This window comes from Plecotus auritus (genome assembly GCF_963455305.1).
Source record: "Plecotus auritus genome assembly, chromosome: 6".
NCBI lineage: Eukaryota > Metazoa > Chordata > Mammalia > Chiroptera > Vespertilionidae > Plecotus > Plecotus auritus.
In genome coordinates, this window is record NC_137773.1 from 168979331 (window position 1) to 169000748 (window position 21418).

The following is a 21418-nucleotide window of genomic DNA, read 5'->3' on the forward strand; positions in this document are numbered from 1 at the left end:
AAAAAGCATCTGGCCAAGAGACTTAGGAAAGAACATCGGAACCAAAGGAGAAAAGGAGAAATAATAATACATCTAAAAATACAATAGCAAGATTAATATATGCATTAGAAACCATGCAAAGCAACATTGATTCTACAGAAACTGAGTCAGTGATGTGGAAAGCAAATATGAGAAGTTCTTTCAAACAAAGAGACCAAAATCATGAGAAGATGATGAGAACGGCGGTCAGAACGGAGCACCCCATCGGCAGTGTTCCTGAGAAACAGCTGTAACTGCCCCCGGGGTGGCCACCAAGTCCTGGGTGAAATTCACGTGAAAGGATCTACACTGAGCTACAACCGGTGAAACTTTTAAAGGGCAAAGGGCAGAGAAAGAAAAAAATCCAACAACGCGGCAGCCTGGCCGGCGTGCTTAGTGGTTGAGTTTCAACCAGGAGGTCGTGGTTTGATTCCCAGTCAGGGCACATGCCTGGGTTGCGAGCTCAATCCCCAATGTGGGGTGTGCAGGAGGCAGCCGATCAATGATTCTCTCTCATCACTGATGTTTTTTTTTTATCTTTCGCTCCCTCTCCCTTCCTCTTTGAAATCAATGGAAATAGTTTTTTAGAAAAGTATCAACAAGGCAGTAGAAAGATCACTGTATTACAAAGAAACAAGTGGGGCTGGCCTCAGACTTCTCCATCAAATCTATACATGGGATTAAATTACGTAGAACGACTACTACTAAATACACACACACACATACACAATGCTTACATAAAAGAACTGGTGAAATCTGAACAAGGTTTGCACTTCAGTTAACAGTAGTGCACAGCAGAAACCAAGATGGCGGCATAGGTAAACACCTAAACTGCTGCCTCGCACAACAATTTCAAAACTACAACTAAAAGACAGAACGGACACCATCCAGAACCACAGGAAAGCTGGCTGAGTGAAAATTCTACAACTAGAAGGAAAGAGAAAAGCTCACAGAGAATTGGAGGTACGGCAAAGGGTCTTTGTGCGCGCAGAGAGGAAGGGCGGCTGAGAGCCGGGCTGACATTCTCTGGCGGAAGGGGGAAGGAAGCCCCCGACCGCACTGAACCCCAGTTCTGACTGCACTGAACCCCAGTTCCGGGCGAGCCCCTGGGGACCCACGCTCTTACGGGGGGGAGTTTGGACTCTCGGGCGGAGACTCGGGAGCCGGGGAAGGCGGAGGACTGAAAGCGCGTGCGCGCCAGTGCGCACAAAGGCTGCGGAGGTTGCCACAGGCTTTCCCTAGTGGAAGGGAGTCAGAGGCTCCTGAATGCACTGAGCCCCAGTTCTGACTGCAGTGAACTCCAGTTCCAGGTGAGCCCCTGGGGACCCACGCTCTTGTGGGGGGAGTCTGGACTCTCGGGCGGAGACTCGGGAGCCTGGAAGGCAGAGGTCTGAAGGCACGCACGTGCGCGCAAGGGCAAGGCTGACAGGAAGCCAAGACTGAAACTCCACCCCATCCAAGCTGAGCACAGAGCCTATTGCAATTTGGCAAGTCTAATTCTATAAGGCTGTCTCCAGCACCGAACTTCTCCCAGCATAGACACAGCTAATCCTTACAGCCAACTGGCCTGGAGGTCAATTCTTCCCAGTGATACCAACAACAATAAAGACTTAATTACAACAAGGCTGTACACACAGTCCACAAAGGGGTGCACCAAGAGTGTCCACCTCAGGTTAACTGGGGAGGCAGACGCACTGGGCCATATTGGAAACCTAGCACACAAATCTACCTTACCAACTCAGGGAAGCAGTCAAAATGCGGCATCAAAGAATCAGATCACAAACGAAAGAAATGGAGGAAAACAAACGACTGGATATAGAATTCAAAACCACGGTTATAAGGCTTTTTAAGAATATCCTAGAAAAAGCCGATAAATATAACGAGACCCTCGAAGATATGAAAAAGGACCAACTAGAAATTAAACATACACTGACTGAAATAAAAAATATTATACAGAGACCCAAAAACAGACAAGAGGAACACAAAAATCAAGTCAAAGAATTGAATTACAAAGAAGCAAAAAACACTCAACCGAAAAAGCAAAAAGCAAAAAAAAAATCCAAAAAGTTGAAGATAATGTAAGAAGACTCTGGGACAACTTCAAGCGTACCAACATCAGAATTATGGGGGTGCCAGAAGAAGAGAGAGAGCAAGATACTGAAAACCTATTTGAAGAAATAATGACCGAAAACTTCCCCCACCTGGTGAAAGAAATAGACTTACAAGTCCAGGAAGCCCACAGAACCCCAAACAAAAGGAATCCAAAGAGGACCACACCAAGACACATCATAATTAAAATGCCAAGAGCAAAAGACAAAGAGAGAATATTAAAAGCAGCAAGAGAAAAACAGTTAGTTACCTACAAGGGAGCACCCATACGACTGTCAGCTGACTTCTCAACAGAAACTATGCAGGCCAGACGGGAGTGGCAAGAAATTTTCAATGTGATGAATAGCAAGAACCTACAACCAAGATTACTCTACCCAGCAAAGCTATCATTCAGAATTGAAGGGCAGATAAAGAGTTTCACAGACAAGAAAAAGCTGAAGGAGTTCATCACCACCAAACCAGTATTATATGAAATGCTGAAAGGTATTCTTAAAGAAGAGGAAGGAAAAAAAAAGATAAAAATTATGAACAACAAATACATATCTATCAACAAGTGAACCTAAAAATCAAGTGAATTAAAAACCTGAGGGACAGAATAATCTGGTGAATATAATAGAATCAGGGGCATAGAAAGGGAGTGGACTGATAATTCTCAGGGGGAAAGGGGTATGGGGGGTTCATGAAGAGAATGGACAGAAATCATACACCTATGGATGAGGACAGTGGGGGGGAGGTAAGGGCAGAAGGTGGAGTGGGAAATGGGTGGAGGGGAGCTATGGGGGGAAAAAGGAGAAATAATTGTAATAATCTGAATAAAGATTTATTTAAAAAAAACAAACAACAAAAAAAACAGTAGTGCACAGTGTCGATGTCTTGGTTTTGATATTAGTCTGAAGTTATGTAAAATGTTATCACTGGGAGAAGTTGGGGAAGGGTACATGTCTCTGTACTATCTTGGCAACTTCCTGTGACTCGACAAGTTATTTGTGACAGAATCATAACAGGTTCTTGTAAACCTCAATTCCAAACTTGGAACAAAAGGTAAATAAATCAACTTAACACCTAATCACCTAAAAGGACAAGACGGGTGGATATTTAATCACTTCCACATCGATTCCAAAAGTCGTGTTCAACTATCGCTGAGAACAGCAGAAATCCCCGCGCAAAGGTGTCACCACATCAACCCCAGCCGACTGTGAAGCTTAAGACGCTAACACTCTTAGCTTAATCTCACAGAAAATTACTTGTTTGCAGACAAATTATCCACAGGGGATACTTTTTCATTTGTGGAGACCTGCTCTGCCTCCCTCCCTTCCCTTCTCCCAACCCAAGAGGCAGCATGTGATGTACTGTCACGGTCGCCGTGCAATCGGGACCTTCAGTACAACAAAGACCTTCCAGACCAGCCGGCGTGGCTCAGTGGTTGAGCGTCGACCCATGAACCAGGCCATGGTTCAATTCCCAGTCAGGGCACGTGCCCGGAGGCAGCCAATCGATGATTCTCTCTCATCATTGATGTTCCTCTCCCGCTCCCTTCCTCTCTGAAATCAATAAGAACATGTTTAAAAAATAAATACACAAAGACCCTCCGTAAGAGGGCCAACTTACCCTGTCCCAGCTGAAACACAGACCCAGGCGGTCAAGCTGCTTCCTCATGGACTTAATGTTACTGTGAAACAGAGGGAAGGTTTGGGTTAGAGAGGGGGAAAGCCCTACACAAACTACCCTTTGAGAACGGGAAGGGAAAGGGGGAAAGCCTATTGCAAAGGGCTCTAAGTGTCGTTTTGCCCTGGCCCCCAAAATATCACTAAGTGCCCTAACCGGTTTGGCTCAGTGGATAGAGCACCGGCCTGCGGACTGAAGGGTCCCAGGTTCGATTCCGGTCAAGGGCATGTACCTTGGTTGCAGGCACATCCCCACTGTGGGGTGTGCAGGAGGCAGCTGATCGATGTTTCTGGCTCTCTATCCCTCTCCCTTCCTCTCTGTAAAAAATCAATAAAATATATTTAAAAATATATATATCACTAAGAATTGATGAAAATGCCAGCATATTGGAAGATACTGACTCTTTGGACTCAGACAGGATCTACTAGAAACCACAAAGGTCTTTGGCCCTGGAATGGGCCCTTCCTCTGGCCACTCAGGTGGGCAGCTCCTTTGCTATGGGCACTCCTGGCCCATCCACATGGGGCGGGCAAAAGTAATATGCGAAACAGAGTTTACTCTTGTATTACTAATTATTAATTATTGTATTATTTTCCATACAAACTACTGTAAACCCACTTTGCCCCACCTTGTATGTCTGTATTCTGCACAGAGTTAAGCCAGGCATTTAGTGTATAAAATCCACTGAAGAAAAAAAAACCTTAACATACGAACTATGGGAATCCACGTACACGGGTGTTTGAATGTCTGTAAAACACACCTTTGCGTCCAGCTGTCTGGATGTAGATTCCTCTCAATGGCGGCATTTTCGGCAGGCAGTCCGAACGCATCCCACCCCATGGGGTTGATGACCTAGGACCAGAAGGGAAGCGTCAGGCAGGGCGGACGGTGAAGACCTAGATCAGTGTCCTCTCTGGGTGATGAGCAGGCATTCTCTTCTACTAACATGCCTGTCCCTTCCTGGGTGAGTTCAAAATGTGCTCTGGGAAGCCAGCCAGCTACCTCTGACATACCGAGGATTTAGCAGGTTACACACCAAGGCATCTAAGGTAGATGACCCTGAGTTGGTGTTTTCATTACTGCATCTCAGGGTTGTTGGCCAGGATGATCTCTCTCTCTCTCTCTCTCCCCCCCCCCCCTTCCATTCTCTCTGAAAAGCAATGAAAAAATATCCTCAGGTGAGGATTAACAAAAAAAAGTCCTAGCAGCTGAAATCAGCAAATCTAGAAAATAAACTTCCAGAGCATGAAAAATCATTTCTAGCTCTTCTTCTAACAAATACTCTAAGAACTTAAAATTGAGTGAGAAGCCAAGCGGACAGCAAAGCAAGCCAGAAGTTGAGAAGAGCAGGCCGCCACCACCGCCTCTGGACGGAAGGCTGGAAGGGGGAAGCAGAGTTATCAGAGCTCAAAGGCCCAGATCGGCTGCACAAGCTGAAATAGGCAGGTCTGCCCAGACGGAACTGGATTAATGAAGGAGGCACTACCCGGGCCAGAGAGCAATTCCCTGGCTTCTCCTTTCCTCCTGCCCCTCCTCTGGCCAGAATTTCTTATTGCCCGAAACCAGCCAGAAGCCAGCTGACACCAGAGCCTGGTAAAACGTGGCCTCAAGGGGTCTGCCCTTCTGCCATTCAAAGCAAAGCAGGGGATGGGTCTGACAGCAAACTGGCCAAGAACCAGCACAGGAACACCAGTAGGACTGCAAAATCTCCCAGGACTTGAGACATCAAAGAGGAATCGGGACCAGTTACTGATGAAGGGCAAACACAGGGATCGGAGCCCTGGCAGGTCAGACCAGAGCTGGCCAGGAGATGTGGCCTGGGAGCGGGTCTAGGCCAGCCTCTGGTGTGGACAGTCACATGATCACGCCTCACCCTCCTGCCTCCCTCCAGGCATAGCCACCAGCATCTCAGGGTTGGGGCAGGATGGACAGCAAGGTGGCCAGGAGAAGGGACACAGGAGACAGCACAGCTACATATGACAATGTAAGACAAGGCTCTGGAGGGATGGACTGGAAAGCATCAGGGATTACTGCCCAGAAGGGCCTGGTGAGGCAGGGAGTGGCCAAAGGAGACTGCAGTCTTATATATGCATATGTATTTTCAAGGGGGAATATGGAATTTTATGTTCAATTTTAAAATACTTTTCTTTCAAAAGTAAAAAAAAAAGAACAAAGGTACAGTTCTTGCCCGGTCAGAGTGGCTCAGTGGTTGAGCATAGGCCCATGAACCAGTAGATAAGGGTTCGATTCCCGGTCAGGGCACATGCCCATGTTGCAGGCTCGATCCCAGTAGGAGGTATGCAGGAGGCAGCTGATGGATGTTTCTCTCTCAGCATTGATGTTTCTATCTCTCTTTCCCCTCCTCTCCCTGAAATCAATAAATGTTTATTTTTAAAAAGGTACAGTTCTTCCTCCAACACAGGAAATATGATCAAAGGAGTTGAGTTACGAGACTCTGGAGGGAGACCAGGAAGCTGGGGCAGCTGGTGGGCTGGTTCCCAATGGAGAGAGGAGCACAACGGGTTTCCTAGGAGTGATCGGCTGTCTCTCCCTGTCTTCGTAAAACAACACTTGAGATCTGAAACCAACTCTGCTTCTAATTGACAGCAACCATGGTTATTGCTTCTCCAAACACTGCTATTTTCAGAGAGTGCCATGGTTTCTCTGGAGTAGGTACAATAGTTTATTTCTAAGAAATGCGAAACACCATTATTTCCTTTTGTCTAGCAAGTGTAATAACCCACCGCAATTACAGATTGGGGATCAAATTCAAGCCAATACTTCAGGGTAAAAAACGTCCGAGTGACAGCACGGAGGCCCAAGCAGGAGACCTCCCCTGAGGATGTGAGGGATGTGATAGGCCGAGGTCAGCCAGTTCCCAGTCAAGACCCTGGACCAGCAATTCATTCTCTCCCTCAAACTGCATCTGAGAGGATAAGCTCCTACTCTCCACTTCCAGCCGCTGCAGAGATGTGCATATTTGAAAACTCAGGGCCAACTTGTGTGCTGAGGGGCAAACTGGAAACAGATGAAACATATATGATGGTTCACGCGCTAAGAACTCCCCTCACTTCCTGATGTTCGCAGGTGACTACGTGGTGATCACGCAGCTGCCAGACACCTCCATGTCTTTCCTCTTCCTCAGGGAACAGCAAAAAGGCGGGAACAGAAAACTCGACTGGGGCAGCGCCCGGAGGCTTTCTGCCTGAGACAAATTAGCCCAAGTCTGTGAGGGAGACTTGGCATGGTGATGCTAATCACCCGATGCTTTAATCTGGCCCAGAAGGTGCTGGGGAGACCAGCCGAGATGGGAGGAGGGTAATTTTATTTTCCAACCATCTGTGCATACGACAGATGAAAACACAACAAAGTCACCATATGGAGCTGAGCTGTAAATGTGTCACCAGACACTGTGTGGGTTTACGGAGATGGACGGCAGAGCAGCGGTTTCCGATTCCTGAATGGGGGTAACTGATCTCTGGCTTACAGCAGCCCCTGCTCCACATCCACCTTACTAGTGCTCCTGTTAATTGGGTTATACAGGAAAACTGCATTAGAGTTTTTAAAGGGTTTTCTCATTGATTATCTCACAGGAACTTTGCAACCAATCTGAGGTGGGAGGCGGTCAGCCACTGTTGTTGACTAAAGCCCGATTCCTGATCGATTTGTCACCCTCAAGCCCCCGAGCTTCCATTTGTCAAGGCCACATGTGATCTACTTGTGTGTCCACAGTCTGGTCAGCTGTTTGTGACTTCAGTTTCCCCAAAGGAACAGGGACACCCTAGCCAATTTGCTCAGTGGATAGAGCATCGGCCTGCAGACTAAAGGGTCCTGGGTTCGATTCCGGTCAAGGGCACGTACCTCAGGTGCAGGCTTGATCCCTGGCCCTGATGGGGGTATGTGCAGGAGGCAACCAATTGACGTTTCTCTCTCACATTGATGTTTCTCTCTGTCTCTCCCCCTCCTTTCCACTCTCTAAAAATGAATGGAAAAATATTCTCAGATGAGGATTAGTTAAAAAAAAAAAAAAAAAAAAGAACAGCGGCGGTCCTGGATTTGGGCCCATCTCCAGGAACTACAAGAGCACAGGGACCACAGTGATCAGTTACAGTCTTGGCTCAACTCTCCTCTGCACGACTTACTTGCTACGATAGGAGGAAACCAAAGTAAAAGCAAACTCTAACTTTCCAAATCATCGTTCTTGCCTTTTCTCAATCTCCAATTACAGTCTGTGGTCTGGCCGGCTCAAAGGCAAGGGGGAACCACAGCCTGGGAGATGAATCAAAAATCCCGACTATACAAAGAAGTCGTACGGAGCCATAGGAAAAAGACACACAAGTTGGCAAAGAATGTGAACAAGCCAATCAGAGAAGAGGAAACTTAAATAGACACGAAAATATCTCAGCTTCACCAGGACGGCACCCAGGAAAATGGAAATTAAAAGCACAATCAGATGGTATCATTTGCTGTATACCAAATTAGCAAGACTAAAAAGCCCAACATTACTAAGTGATGGCAAGGATGTAAGCTAGTGAGAAATGTCATTCACTGTCATTCACTGCTGGCAGGAGTTTTCATCGGCACCAACACTTTAGACAGCGATTGGACGAGGTGACCCAGCATGATAAATATTCTCAGCAAACTAGGAATAAGGGCGGGGGGTGGGGGGGACTTCCTCTCCTTGATAGAGATGCAAAGACAAAGTGGAGCAGAAAAAACGTGTGGAGTACTTTGGGAGGAAGAAGCCAAGATGCAGCAGAGAGACCTGGAGAGCGGTGTTTCCAGGAGGCAGGAATGGGTAAGGCATTTCATGGGCAGAGTCACACCCATGGAGGTCCCCGGTGACCCTGAACAGAGCAGACTTGTGCACGGGTCACTCCCATATGTTTTACTTCCCATAATGCTGTTCTTAGTGTGCCTGAGAATTGCTTCACAATTTCCACTTAAGAACAAAGCAAACCAACCAACAAATTAACAAGTTACAGAAAAAGGCAGAGCTTGCTGAATTTTCCTTGGGCCTACTGACTAATTTTGAACCCAAGACTCCAATACATTGAGCACTGAACAATGTGGATTTGAACTGCGAAGGTCCACTTATACACAGACTTTTTTCCAATAAATATACAGTCAGCCCCCACCCCATATTACTGGGTTTGGCATCTATGGATTCAACCAACTGCAATGCAGAGGGCTGACTAGGCATTGTTCCACAGCATTTATACAAGGGACTTGAGCATCTGTGGATTTCAGTATCGATGGGAGTCCTGGGACCGATCCTCTACACATACCGAGGGATGATTGTAGTTTAGTTTTGGGAGACTTAACAGCTATGCTAAGATTTTCAACTGCAGTGGGCAGGTGGGGTAGCCCCTAATTCCCGTGTTGCTCAGGGTTTGTATTTAATGCAGCAGAAAGCCCAGTGTTTAGAATAAAGCTGGTATTTAATGACTATTTATTGAAAGAATTAATCAATATATGTGTCAGACCCAATTATTCTAGGTTAGATATTCCTTCCCTCCTTAGCGTGAGGATCATTGAACTTGACCTGAAACCAATCCTGCTCTCTTTCTCTCTCTCTCTGAGACTAGACTTGACATTGGGAAAGAAGGATTTTAAAACAACAGGAAACTCAACAGGCTTTCACACTGTTGGCAATTTTTTTTACACTGACATTTCTGTTTCTCTTTTGCCATATCACAAAAATGGCAGGACAAATTTTCACCAAATCTGGCAGTAACATTTGGGATGATCTGACTTAAATATGAGCTCTGAAAATTAACAAGAAGTTAATTTTAGGGAACCTGGCAGATACCCCCAAAAGAGAGCTTATCATCTGAAATGGAAGAACAAAGAGAACTCTAGGCACCTGCTGATCACACAGACTAAGACACTGGAATAAACCACATAACAAATAGTGGTTTTAACCCGATCCAGCCGTAGGTTAACACAGGTTGCAGGCAATGATGTGCAGGTAAGATGCTCTTCAGAAGGCAACTTCATGCAGCGCGCTCCAGACAGCAGAGAGCGGGGATTCAGCTATTCCATGGAGATGAATGACTCCCCAGAGTAAACCAGATCCGGATAAATAATAATCACAGCTGCCACCTATTAAGGGATTATTATGTGCCAGACACATGCACTAACTCATTTAACCTGCACAACAACCCCCTGAGGGAGGAACTACTGTTATCCCTGTTGCAAAGATGAGGAAAGTGGGATTCCGAGACATTAAATGACGCGTGCAGGGTCACTCAGCTAGAAAGTGGTAGGACGGGGTTCAAACCTAGGTGTCCAACTCCTGAGCCAGCCTGACCTTGGGCCTCTGTTTTGTCTTCTGGGCCTGAGCTGCCTACCTGGGTCCTGGGACCTCTAGGCCTGGGGCCCTGCCTGGAGCTTTCTCTGTAATGTCTCATGCATCCAAGGAATTAAGAGTCCCACCTACACCCTCCCCTACACCAACCACCTACCTGCTAACGGGCTTCCCTTTCTTTACCATAAATGTTCAGTTTTGCTATAGAAGCTTAATCTTCAACAATTTGCCTGCATTTGCTAACTGTCTAAAATAACTTGGGTAAGTAAAAAAAAAAAAATCTAGTTGAAGAATCACAGTTAAATAAAGAGTTATTCTTCAGGCAAAGGGCCAATTCATTCCACACCGCCTTTCTAATAAACACAGCAGAAAGATGGAGAGCGGTGTCTGGGGGAGACGGCATCTGGCATAAACCAGGGAGACAAGCACCTGTGGCCGGCTTCAAGCAGGACACAAATCTCAGCGTTTGACAGGACGACGTTATTAACTCTTCCAGTGACAAAGAGGCGTTGCAACTTGACTTCCTTTTTAGGAATACTTCTTGCTGCCAATGTCAGTTTGGCATAAATTTTCAAACCAACTGTGACAAGGAGGCACTCATCTTTCTAAAAGAAAATCTTTACGAAGGACTGGGGGGCGGCGGACATCATTTGTTCAGGCCCCGACCCGTTAATCACACCAGTGGGGGAGCCGGTTACTGTAATAAACACAAGATGGGGCAGAGATGCACAGCGGGTTCTCGGGCGCTGGTGTGAGCGTATTCCAGCCGCCCCTGGCAGTGCAATGTTTACTGTTACCACCACGTGCCAGGTATATATGCCAAGGGCTTCACTGCCACCCTCTTTGAACCCTTGTTCCAGGCCAACGGGCAGGTACTAGTTGATCTCCACTTTACAAATGAGAGAACACTAGGTCTCAGAGAAGTTAATTAAATGACTCGTCAACGGTCCATAGCTAGGAAGGGATAAGAGCTGGCCTTTGAGTCCTGGCCATCTGGTTCAGAGATCCTTGCTCACGACCCTCCGTCCATCCCGCCTCTCTGTAAGTAGTTAAAGAAGGTGCTACGATTATCCCCACCTCATGTCAGCAAAGAGCAAAGAGCAGGCTCTGGGCTGACCGGCAGTAGTGAGAAGGGGACTGACCCACATCAGCCAACAAGTTTCTTCCTCCTCCTCCTCTCTCCCGGCAAATTTCACTGCATCCCCCAGATCTATGTCAGGTGGTCCCTCTTTAGTGGAGACTCTCCCAACTCCTGCAGAGCTGTTCCTCCCCAAATGTCTTTTCCTTACAAAAACTTGCCGAAACTGGTTTGGCTCAGTGGATAGAGCGTCGGCCTGCGGACTGAAGGGTCCCGGGTTCGATTCCGGTCAAGGGCATGTACCTTGGTTGCGGGCACATCCTCAGTGGGAGGTGTGCAGGAGGCAGCTGATCGATGTTTCTCTCTCATCGATGTTTCTAGCTCTCTATCCCTCTCCCTTCCTCTCTGTAAAAAATCAATAAAATATATTTTAAAAAAAAAACACACAAAAAAAAACTTATTCCAGTATGTGTTTCACAGCACCAGACGGAGAACTCCTTCCTGGGGAGATATCATGTGTTACCCACATTTGTGGCTACCCCACTCCACCCCACCCCATCTCCATCCTTAGCACAACACCTGACACCCAACTAATCCAGATGCTTCATTATAATAACTTCCCATTCATAAAAGGAAACACTGAGCTTGTCCTGTTTATCTTCAAAGCGAACCTCATCTTAACTGAGTGGTTTTCTGCATTTGCCCTGAACACACGTTCCAACGTTCTCACTGTTCTGAGGGAGGCGGGCACGGGCTGTCCGGCAGCACTGCCCTTACCTGCATCCCTCTCATCCTCTGGAACCGGGCGATGGTGTCGCTGATGGTGTACACACGCACGTGGCCCATGTGCAGCTTGCCCGATGGGTAGGGAAACATGGAGAGCACATAAAACTTGGGCTTCGATTTCTAGGAAAGAAGGAAGGAAAATGATGAGTATTATTAAGCATTTACTGGGGACCTGCCTGCACATAACAGTGGGCACTTTCCTCAAGGTAATTGTTTTTTTTTTGTTTTGTTTTTTGTTTTAAATATATTTTATTGATTTTTTACAGAGAGGAAGGGAGAGGGATAGAGAGCTAGAAACATCGATGAGAGAGAAACATCGATCAGCTGCCTCCTGCACACCCCCTACTGGGGATGTGCCCGCAACCAAGGTACATGCCCTTGACTGGAATCAAACCCGGGACCCTTCAGTCCGCAGGCCGACGCTCTATCCACTGAGCCAAACCGGTTTCGGCAAGGTAATTGTTTAACATTGTAAAACGTGTCCGTTAGAAAACACTGTTCCCATAATAGAAGTTGACAAAAAATGTCAAAAACCCAAATTCAAAGCTCTGGTTTGAGCTAAAGAATGTCCAAAATGATGCCGAACACCCTCGAAGTGCTAATTACTCATCTATATTTTTAATCTTTTTTTATTTCTCTCTCTTTCAAAAGCTTCTCTTTAAGACAGCTTCTATCTAGATCTCAGCAAACTGTGTTTTTCCAAATGAAGTTCTAGTGAATCCCGGATGTGACATCTCAAACACGGAGCCCTTCCGAAATCCTGAGCTGCACTCAGACTTGGGTTAGCAGGAGGACCAGTATCCTAAGGCACCAGTTTGGGTCCTGGGTTCCTCATTGTGTTGGGAGCTTATTCTTTTAACAGAAGAAGTTGAAATGGGAAGATAGTGGGGAAATCTTAGCCAGTGAAGGTTGAAGGCTGTGGCTTCCCAGGGGAGATCTGCAGGCGGCCTCAGGCCAGGGTTGTATAACTAACTCTCCAGCTTCCCAAGGTGCAGCTTCACCATGAGAAACACAGAGAACTGGACGTGCATCCCAACAGAATGAACACAGGGCAGGAAGTCCTCATGGGGACGCTGACGTCGGCACCTTAGTTCTTCCATCGGTAAAATGGTGAGTGTTGGCACAAGTCCGTGCACATGAGGGATGAGGCTCCAAAGGAAAGGTGGTCGGCACGTAACTAATTCCTTATGGGGGCCTGTTGTTCAAGGGCAGTGATCGGGTTTGATCATCTCCCCCACTAATCCCCCAGCAAAATTAATAACTATTGGATATCTGTGGGCCTTTGTGCTCCGAAAGCCTGATAACTGGCCTCTGTAGAACTCTTAGCAAACTGTCCCCATGATGCAAACTGGGCATTTTCCCAGCAAAGTCCACCAATCCTGTCCAGGCGATGGCACGCTCCCCCTGCCCACCCTTACATCCTCCCAAGGGGCAGAGGAGCTCCAAGGAAGAAAGACAGTAACTGCTTCTGCTTAGTCGCTAAGGGTTGGGACCATGTGATATTACACTATTTCTTCTGCCTTCTGTCTTTCCCTTTCTGTCTTTACTCCCTTCCTAGAGCTCCACTAGAGTCTTCTAAGGCTTTGCTTCCCACAAACTAATGAAAACAAATGCAAAACAGAATATTCATAACCATTCCTTTGTGATGTGGGGGGAAGGGGATTTGCATATTTTGCTAGTGTTTGCATGCCTGATCGTTGACACAGCCAACTGTAACCAGGGAAGTAGAAGAAACCAGAAATCAGATTCTTTCCAATCTCATCTGACCCCTTGCTTTAAACTTCCTTTCAGCAAAGAAGTTAAACTTTTTTTTTAAAATATATTTTATTGATATTTTACAGAGAGGAAGGAAGAGGGATAGAGAGCTAGAAACATCAATGAGAGAGAAATATCGATCAGCTGCCTCCTGCACACCTCCCACTGGGGATGTGCCCGCAACCAAGGTACATGCCCTTGACCGGAATCGAACCCGGGACCCTTCAGTCTGCAGGCCTACGCTCTATCCACTGAGCCAAACCCGTCAGGGCAAGAAGTTAAACTTTTTTTTTTTTTTTTAATATTTTATTGATTTTTTACAGAGAGGAAGGGAGAGAGAGAGAGAGTTAGAAACATCAATGAGAGAGAAACATTGATCAGCTGCCTCCTGCACACCCCCTACTGGGGATGTGCCCACAACCAAGGTACATGCCCTTGACTGGAATCGAACCCGGGACCCTTCAGTCTGCAGGCCGACGCTCTATCCACTGAGCCAAACCCGTCAGGGCAAGAAGTTAAACTTTTAACAGAGCTGCTGACATAAAATAGACTAGCGTGGAATTTTTCTCCCTGCCCCTCCTCCAGAAATGACTGATGGGCAGTCAAGTCAAGATACCTGAAGGAAGAAAAGGGGATTAAGGAGTCTGGAACTAGTCTACACAGATTAGAAAACCATCTTGAAATGCTGTTGATGTAAACAGATGGGTGGGAAGCAGCACATTGATAGCGTTCTTTAATTGGAAACTGTGCATCCATAGCTCTTAGGAAAACCTCAGGAACGTGGGTGAGGACCGGAGGTTCAGGAATCAGTGGAGGCTCAAGAGTTACCGTCTTTGCCCTAACTGGTTTGGCTCAGTGGATAGAGCATCAGCCTGCGGACTGAAAGGTCCTAGGTTCGATTCCAGTCAAGAGCATGTACCTTGGTTGCGGGCACATCCCCAGTAGGTGTGCAGGAGGCAGCTGATCGATGTTCCTCTCACACTGATGTTTCTAACTCTATCCCTCTCCCTTCCTCTCTGTAAAAAAATCAATAAAATATATTTTTTTAAAAAAAAGAATTACCTTCTTTAAGAAGACAAGTGACAGATAATCCTCTCAGCTTGTAAACAAGGCTCTCAAAGGAGGAACAAGACCTCAGGAAATAAGCAAACTATCCTCCCTACTCATTTTTAGGGAATGTGTTAAAGAGCTGTTAAAGAGTTCTTTTTTTTAAAATATATATATATATTTTTAATATATTTTATTGATTTTTTTACAGAGAGGAAGGGAGAGGGATAGAGAGTTTAGAAACATCGATGAGAGAGAAACATCAATCAGCTGCCTCCTGCACACCTCCTACTGGGGATGTGCCCGCAACCAAGGTACATGCCCTTGACCGGAATCGAACCTGGGACCTTTCAGTCTGCAGGCTGATGCTCTATCCACTGAGCCAAACCGGTCAGGGCTTAAAATATATTTTTATTGATTTCAGAGAGGAAGTGAGAGGGAGAAATAGAAACATCAATGATGAGAGAGAATCACTGATGAGCTGCCTCCTGCATGCCCCACACTGGGGATCGAGCCTGCAACCTGGGCATGTGCCCTGACCAGGAATCGAACTGTGACCTTCTGGTTCATAGGTCGACACTCAACCACTGAACCACACTGGCTGGGCCAAAGTTCTTGGGACCCGAAGAAAACACACAAGAAAACCCTTGCTATAAAATATTTCTAGTTTTTCATGGTAAAGTTTTTACATTAAACCTGTTTTTCTTTTATTATAATCACCTTGTTTTTATTATAGTAATATATTTTATATTATGTTTAACAATCAATCTTGCCCCAAACATTTTCCACATATAACTTCATTAGCATCTCCTTTTTGTATGTTTGTTTAACAAAGCTTAAATTTATGTAAAATCGAGTGATTCATTATATAGTAGCTAAGCCAAACACCAAAACTGAGTTTATAGAAGATATATAGAAAAGTACTGCCAGCAAAAGCTTTTAATATGCATGGATATTTTTATTGCAGAAAAGGTATTCAGCTTACTGCCTGCCCTGCCTTTTGCTTTCTGTGTGAATTAAGTCATTTTCCTCTGTGACAATTAAATGCATTCTATCCTCTGTGGGTGGAAAGAAGAGAAGGAATTATGGGAGTTTATGTTATAACCAAGCAGGAATGTAATTGAAAGGGAAATTTTCATAATTATATAAAAGTTAAGAATTTAAACCTTTAAAGGAAATTAATATTTTAAGCAACAAGAAAAGGACGGTCTTTATAAATAGGTCCTATTCTTTTTGCCAGCTTCTCACGTCAGGGGAGAGATAATTTCTGTCTCTTTATAGACCTGGCTCCGAGCTGGGAGGAAGGGAGGATGGCAGAGAGAAGGAGCACTCAACAGGAACCTGGAGCCCTCGTTCTGGTCCCAGCTTTGCCACTGGCTGTGAGACCTTAGGCAAATTCCTTTGTCTTTCTGGGCTCAGTTTACAACCTGTAAATCAAAGGTGAGCTCAGTGGTTAGAGCATCAGACCTTGGATAGAGGCGGGGGTCTCAGGTTTGATTCCTGGTCAAGCGCATGTACCTCAGTTACAGGTTCCCCAGCCCAGCAGGGGAGCATGTTGGAGGCAGCCAATCAATGTGTGTGTGTGTGTGTGTGTGTGTGTGTGTGTGTGTCTCCCACTCCTCCCTCCCTTCCACTCTCTCTAGAAATCAATGGAAAAAATATCCTTGGGCCCGGCTGGCATGGCTCAGTGGTTGAGCGTCGACCTATGAACCAAGAGGTCACCGTGAGATTCCCAGTCAGGGCACATACCTGTTTCTGGGCTCGATCCCCAGTGTGGGGTGTGCACGAAGCAGCAGCCGATCAATGATTCTCACTCATCTTTGATGTTTCTATCTCTCTTCCTCTCAGAAATCAATAAAAAAGTATATTTTTTAAAAAGATGACTGGGTCTGAATCCTGGCTCTGCCACAGGTGAGTTGTGCATCTGGACAAATTGCCAAACCTCCCTCCTAGCCTCCGTTTTCTTATCCCCAAGATGAGGACAATACCTCCCTCAGGGTTATTTCAGGATTAAATAAGAAAATAAATGGACAGATGGTGCCTGACACACAGTAATATGCTTATTAAATGGAAGTTCTTTTTAGGGTGATGATAATTAGGATGATGATGGCAAAATATTCAACTTCTAGAAAATCATTTGAGTGGGTTTCAACTGTAGCTCCTGCTACAGTGTAGTCCATGATAAGTGCTTCCGAATCCACCAGCATCCAGCAGTATTTTCAGTTCCTGACAAGACACACCACACATTTTTCTCCCCTTGTACCTTTCATTTACACAACACTTCAGTTTGTAAAATGTGTTCAGCCACATTTCCCCATTTGATTTTCAAAACAATTCTGTGAGATAAATAATGTGAGGAATGTGAAGATCAAGGAGGTTCATGATGTTGCCAAGCTCGCATGAATTCTGGGGCAGAGCCAGTCCTTTACTGCGAGGCTCCAGACCCTCGCCAGGTGCTCTCTCCACTACATCATCCCCCCTCGAACCCGACAGAGTGCCAGGGCCCATCCACAATATTTCCAAAGCTATTTACCCAATTATTGAAACACTAGAGGCCCGAGGCATGAATTCGTGCATGTGTGGGGTCCAGCTGGGCAGATGGGGCTGGTCCAGCCAGGGGAAGGGGCCACGGGCGGTTGGCCAGCTGGCCCCGTCCCCTGGTCGAACTTGCGGTTGAGGGGACAATTTGCATATTAGCCTTTTATTATATAGAATAGTTTATTTTGATCCACTTAATTTTTTAAAAACCATATACTTAAGAATGAGATGTCACAAAATCAGTAAGATACAACTTCAAAATGTTTGAAAGTCACTAAATTATAATCTAAACCAAAAGCAAACATTGAAGTTTAAGCTCCTTATTTAGAATTAAACTGCACCCTGCCCAGTCGGTGTGGCTCAGTGGTTGAGTATCGACCTATGAACCAGGAGGTCATGGTTTGATTCCTGGTCAGAGCAGCACATGCCCAGGTTGCAGGCTCGACCCCCAGTGTGGGGCATGTAGGAAGCAGCCGATCAATGATTCTCTCTCATCATTGATGTTTCTATCCCTCTCTCCCTCTCCTTTCCTCTCTGAAATAAAGAAAAACATATTTTAAAAAAAAACACGAATTAAACTGCTCCCTAAGTTTGTTTCCAAAATATATTAAGTTAGATTAGTCTGATCATGTTACCAGGAAGACTTGTCACTTCCTAATGAGTAAGAGTTAGGCTTGCATCGCACATTTACACATTACATTCAAACCTTCCTTTTTGTCATGTCACTTGTTATATGCTATGCCTTTCTCAATGTCAGACTTTCTCGCCAGCGGTAATGGCTAACGCATCCAAGCCTGGTACCCAGCAGGCTGGCCTCCCAGAGAAGCAGCCAGCCTACAGCAGAGCGCTCCACGGATACGGCTACAGCCAAGCACTTCAGACAATTAATTCAGGTAGAGCCTGGACTGGTGCATCCGGACCAGAAGCCAAGGGTCCACTAACTCATACAGCTGCTAATGCCAGGTTAGACCCCAACCCCAGATCATACAAGGAAAGGGCTGGTACCTCCCAAACCATGATGGTGAGGTGACAGAACAGGGTTGGAGGCTGCCGGAAACCGATCATTGTCCCACTAATAGAGAGATGTGGAAAGGGAATCCGGAAGGCTGGTCAACCTTAATTGCTCTGAAAGGTCGGAGCTAATCACTCACTGTTTAGTTGAAACATTGTTAGCTGAAGCAGCCTCCACCTCTGTTTCTCCTATGTAAATTTCTGTTATTGGAATTTCCTGCCTAAAGGTTATGCGCGTATCCCATAGTCTCAATAAAAGGGATAGCAAGGCCAGAGCAGGTGGTAGTCCTCCCACTAGAGGTGGGCTCCCGCCTGGCCCTCAATATTCCCAAATTAATACTTTTCCAAGTCTCTTTTCATTTGTGTGCACCTTCTCCAGAACCCGAACCCTGAACCGGAACCCTGAACCACGCGGGACGTGAAAGGAGTTCCCACAGGAGGCCAAGGCCATGCCAGGGGAGGGGAAGGTACTTTAAAGTTCCTTGGCTGAGGGGCCCAGGTGCCACTTCTGGAATCTCATACCTGACCCTGCCAGAACCCTGTGTGCTGCCCCACTCTGCAATGGACCAGGAAGAACCTGGCGCCTGCTATGGTTCCTGTCTTGATGAGTTTCCAGTAAATCCTGCTCCAGAATGTCTGGTGTGGTGCTGTCTTCGTGCACCTGCGTGCACACGCACCACACTGAATCTCTTCTAAGCACTAGCCTTGTCTCATTACATCTACCCTCACAACCGTCCCAGGGACAGCGGGCACTGTTCACTTTAGGTAAGAAAACTGAAGCACAGAGAGATTCAGTCATTTGGTTCAAGGTCACATCCTATCTAATAAAAGAGTAATATGCAAATTGACCATACCTCCGCTACACCCACAAGCCACGCCCACCAGCCAATCAGGAGGGAATATGCAAATAAACCCAACCAAGATGGCTGCGGCCACAGAAAGCAGGAGGGAGGCTTGGGTTTCCCCGGCGATGGAGGAAGCCAAGCTTTCCGCCTGCCCTTGCTGGGCCAGGCCTCCACTCAATGCTACAAAGTTTCAATGATAGAAGATACATAAACCCAAACAGAAATGGCTGCCGCCACGGAGCGAGCAGAAGGCTTGGCTCCACTCCAGGCTACAAAGTTTCAATTGTAGAAGATAAATAAATCCCAGATCCCAGGGCCTCTGCTTGGGTCACCGGGGGGCATGGCCGGCCTGCAAACCACCACAGGCCCCTTGCCCAGGCCGCCCCACGCCCCAAGGGAACCCCCACCCTGATCCGGGCCACCCTTCAGGGCAAACCAGCTGGCCCCCACCCATGCACCAGGCCTCTATCCTATCTAATAAAAGAGTAATATGCAGATTGGCCATCACTCCAACACACAAGATGGCTGTCCCCATGTGGACACAAGATGGCCACCACAAGATGGCCAGCAGGGGAGGGCAGTTGGGAGGAACCAGGCCTGCAAGGGAGGGCAGTTAGGGGTGACCAGGCCAGCAGAGGAGGGAAGTTGGGGGTGACTGGGTCTGCAGGGAAGGACAGTTGGGGGGGACCCAGGCCTGCAGGGGAGAGCAGTTGGGGGGGACCAGGCCTGCAGGGGAGGGCAGTTAGGGGCAAACAGGCTGGCAGGAGAGCAGTTAGGCATCAATCAGGCTGGCAGGGGAGTGGTTAGGGGGTGATCAGGCTGGCAGGCAGAAGCAGTTAGGGGCAATCAGGAAGGCAAGCAGGCGAGCAGTTGGGAGCCAGCAGTCCTGGATTGTGAGAGGGATGTCCTGGATTGTGAGAGGGATGTCCGACTGCCCGTTTAGGCCCGATCCCAGTGGGATCGGGCCTAAACGGGCAGTCGGACATCCCTCGAGGGGTCCCAGATTGGAGAGGGTGCAGGCTGGGCTGAGGGACACCCCCACCCTGTGCACAAATTTCGTGCACCGGGCCTCTAGTCTATATAATAAAAGCCTAAGCGACCTTTATGGCGGAACAACCAGAATGACCAGTCGCTATGATGCACACTGACCACCAGGGGACAGATGCTCAATGCAGGAGCTGCCCCCTGGTGGTCAGTGCGCTCCCACCGGGGGAGCGCCGCTCAGCCAGAAGCCGGGCTCACGGCTGGTGAGCGCAGCAGTGGTGGTGGGATCCTCTTCCGCCTCCACGGCAGTGCTAAGGAGCCGCGAGCCGAGTGGTGAAGAGCAGCAAGCAGGCGGGTGGTAAGAAGCGAGAGGTCCCAGACTGCGAGAGGGCTCCTGGACTACAGGAGGGCACAGGCCGGGCTGAGGGACCCCAGCCTACCCCAGTGCACAAATTTCATGCACCGTGCCTCTAGTGCTTAATAACTTGAACCAGGGAGTCTAACCTCAGAGTCCAAGCCCTTAACCCCTCTTTTTTACCCTTTCAGAATCTCCCAGGATACTCACATCAGCTTCAGAAATTTTGGAGGCCTGTTCTTTTATCCGTGAATGCCACCATTTCTCAACGTCCTTTCTTGTCTGCAGCGTATACTCTTTCGTCCACTGGCCTGTGGCACTGTAAATTCCTCTTTTACATCCTGGAATGACTCTCCTTCCCCAACTGATGACATCTGGCCCACCATTTAGCTGCCTTTTCAGAAGAGAGACATAGAAACCCAGTCTCTGCCAAGCAGAAGCCATTCTTCAAAAGGTGGGAGGCCCTGAAAGAGGGGAAAAAGTGCACTGGTGAGCCGCCTGGAACCCCCTCCTGAGCCTGGCCTTCCACTCAGCACAGCCCAGGGCTCCCTGCCCCCTCGCAGGCTTTCCTCTTATTCTTCTAATGATTTCTCTCCCTGAAAAGAATGCTTTAGAAGTTCAATTGAGCCAAACACAAATTTTTAAAAAATATATATGTTTTTATTGATTTCAAAGAGAGGAAGGAAGAGGGAGAGATAGAAACATCAATGATGAGAGAATCACTGATTGGCTGCCTCCTGCACGCCCCCTAACTGGGGATGGAGCCCAAAACACGGGCATGTGCCCTGACTGGGATCGAACCGCCACCTCCTGGTTCATGGGTCGATGCTCAAGCACTGAGCCATACTGGCCAGGCTAAGCACAAACTTTTTTTTTTAATTAATTAATTAATTTATTTATTTTTAAGCACAAACTTT

At 47.1% G+C, this 21418-nt stretch overlaps 1 protein-coding gene across 2 annotated transcripts in view; it reads right to left on the bottom strand.

Moving 5' to 3' along the window:
- LARS2 (leucyl-tRNA synthetase 2, mitochondrial) overlaps positions 1-21418 on the bottom strand; it is a 114592-nt gene that overhangs the window by 84933 nt on the left and 8241 nt on the right. Inside the window, exons 2-5 of one of the 2 annotated variants that reach the window (XM_080676624.1) lie at positions 20712-20965; positions 11958-12086; positions 4553-4644; positions 3736-3796 (exon numbers count right to left, since the gene is read on the bottom strand). In XM_080676624.1, coding sequence (XP_080532750.1) covers positions 3736-3796; positions 4553-4644; positions 11958-12086; positions 20712-20945 — 516 coding nt within the window. In that variant the 5' untranslated portion in view covers positions 20946-20965. The remainder of the gene's footprint in view (positions 1-3735; positions 3797-4552; positions 4645-11957; positions 12087-20711; positions 20966-21418) is intronic. The other variant, XM_080676625.1, reaches the window with a different exon arrangement.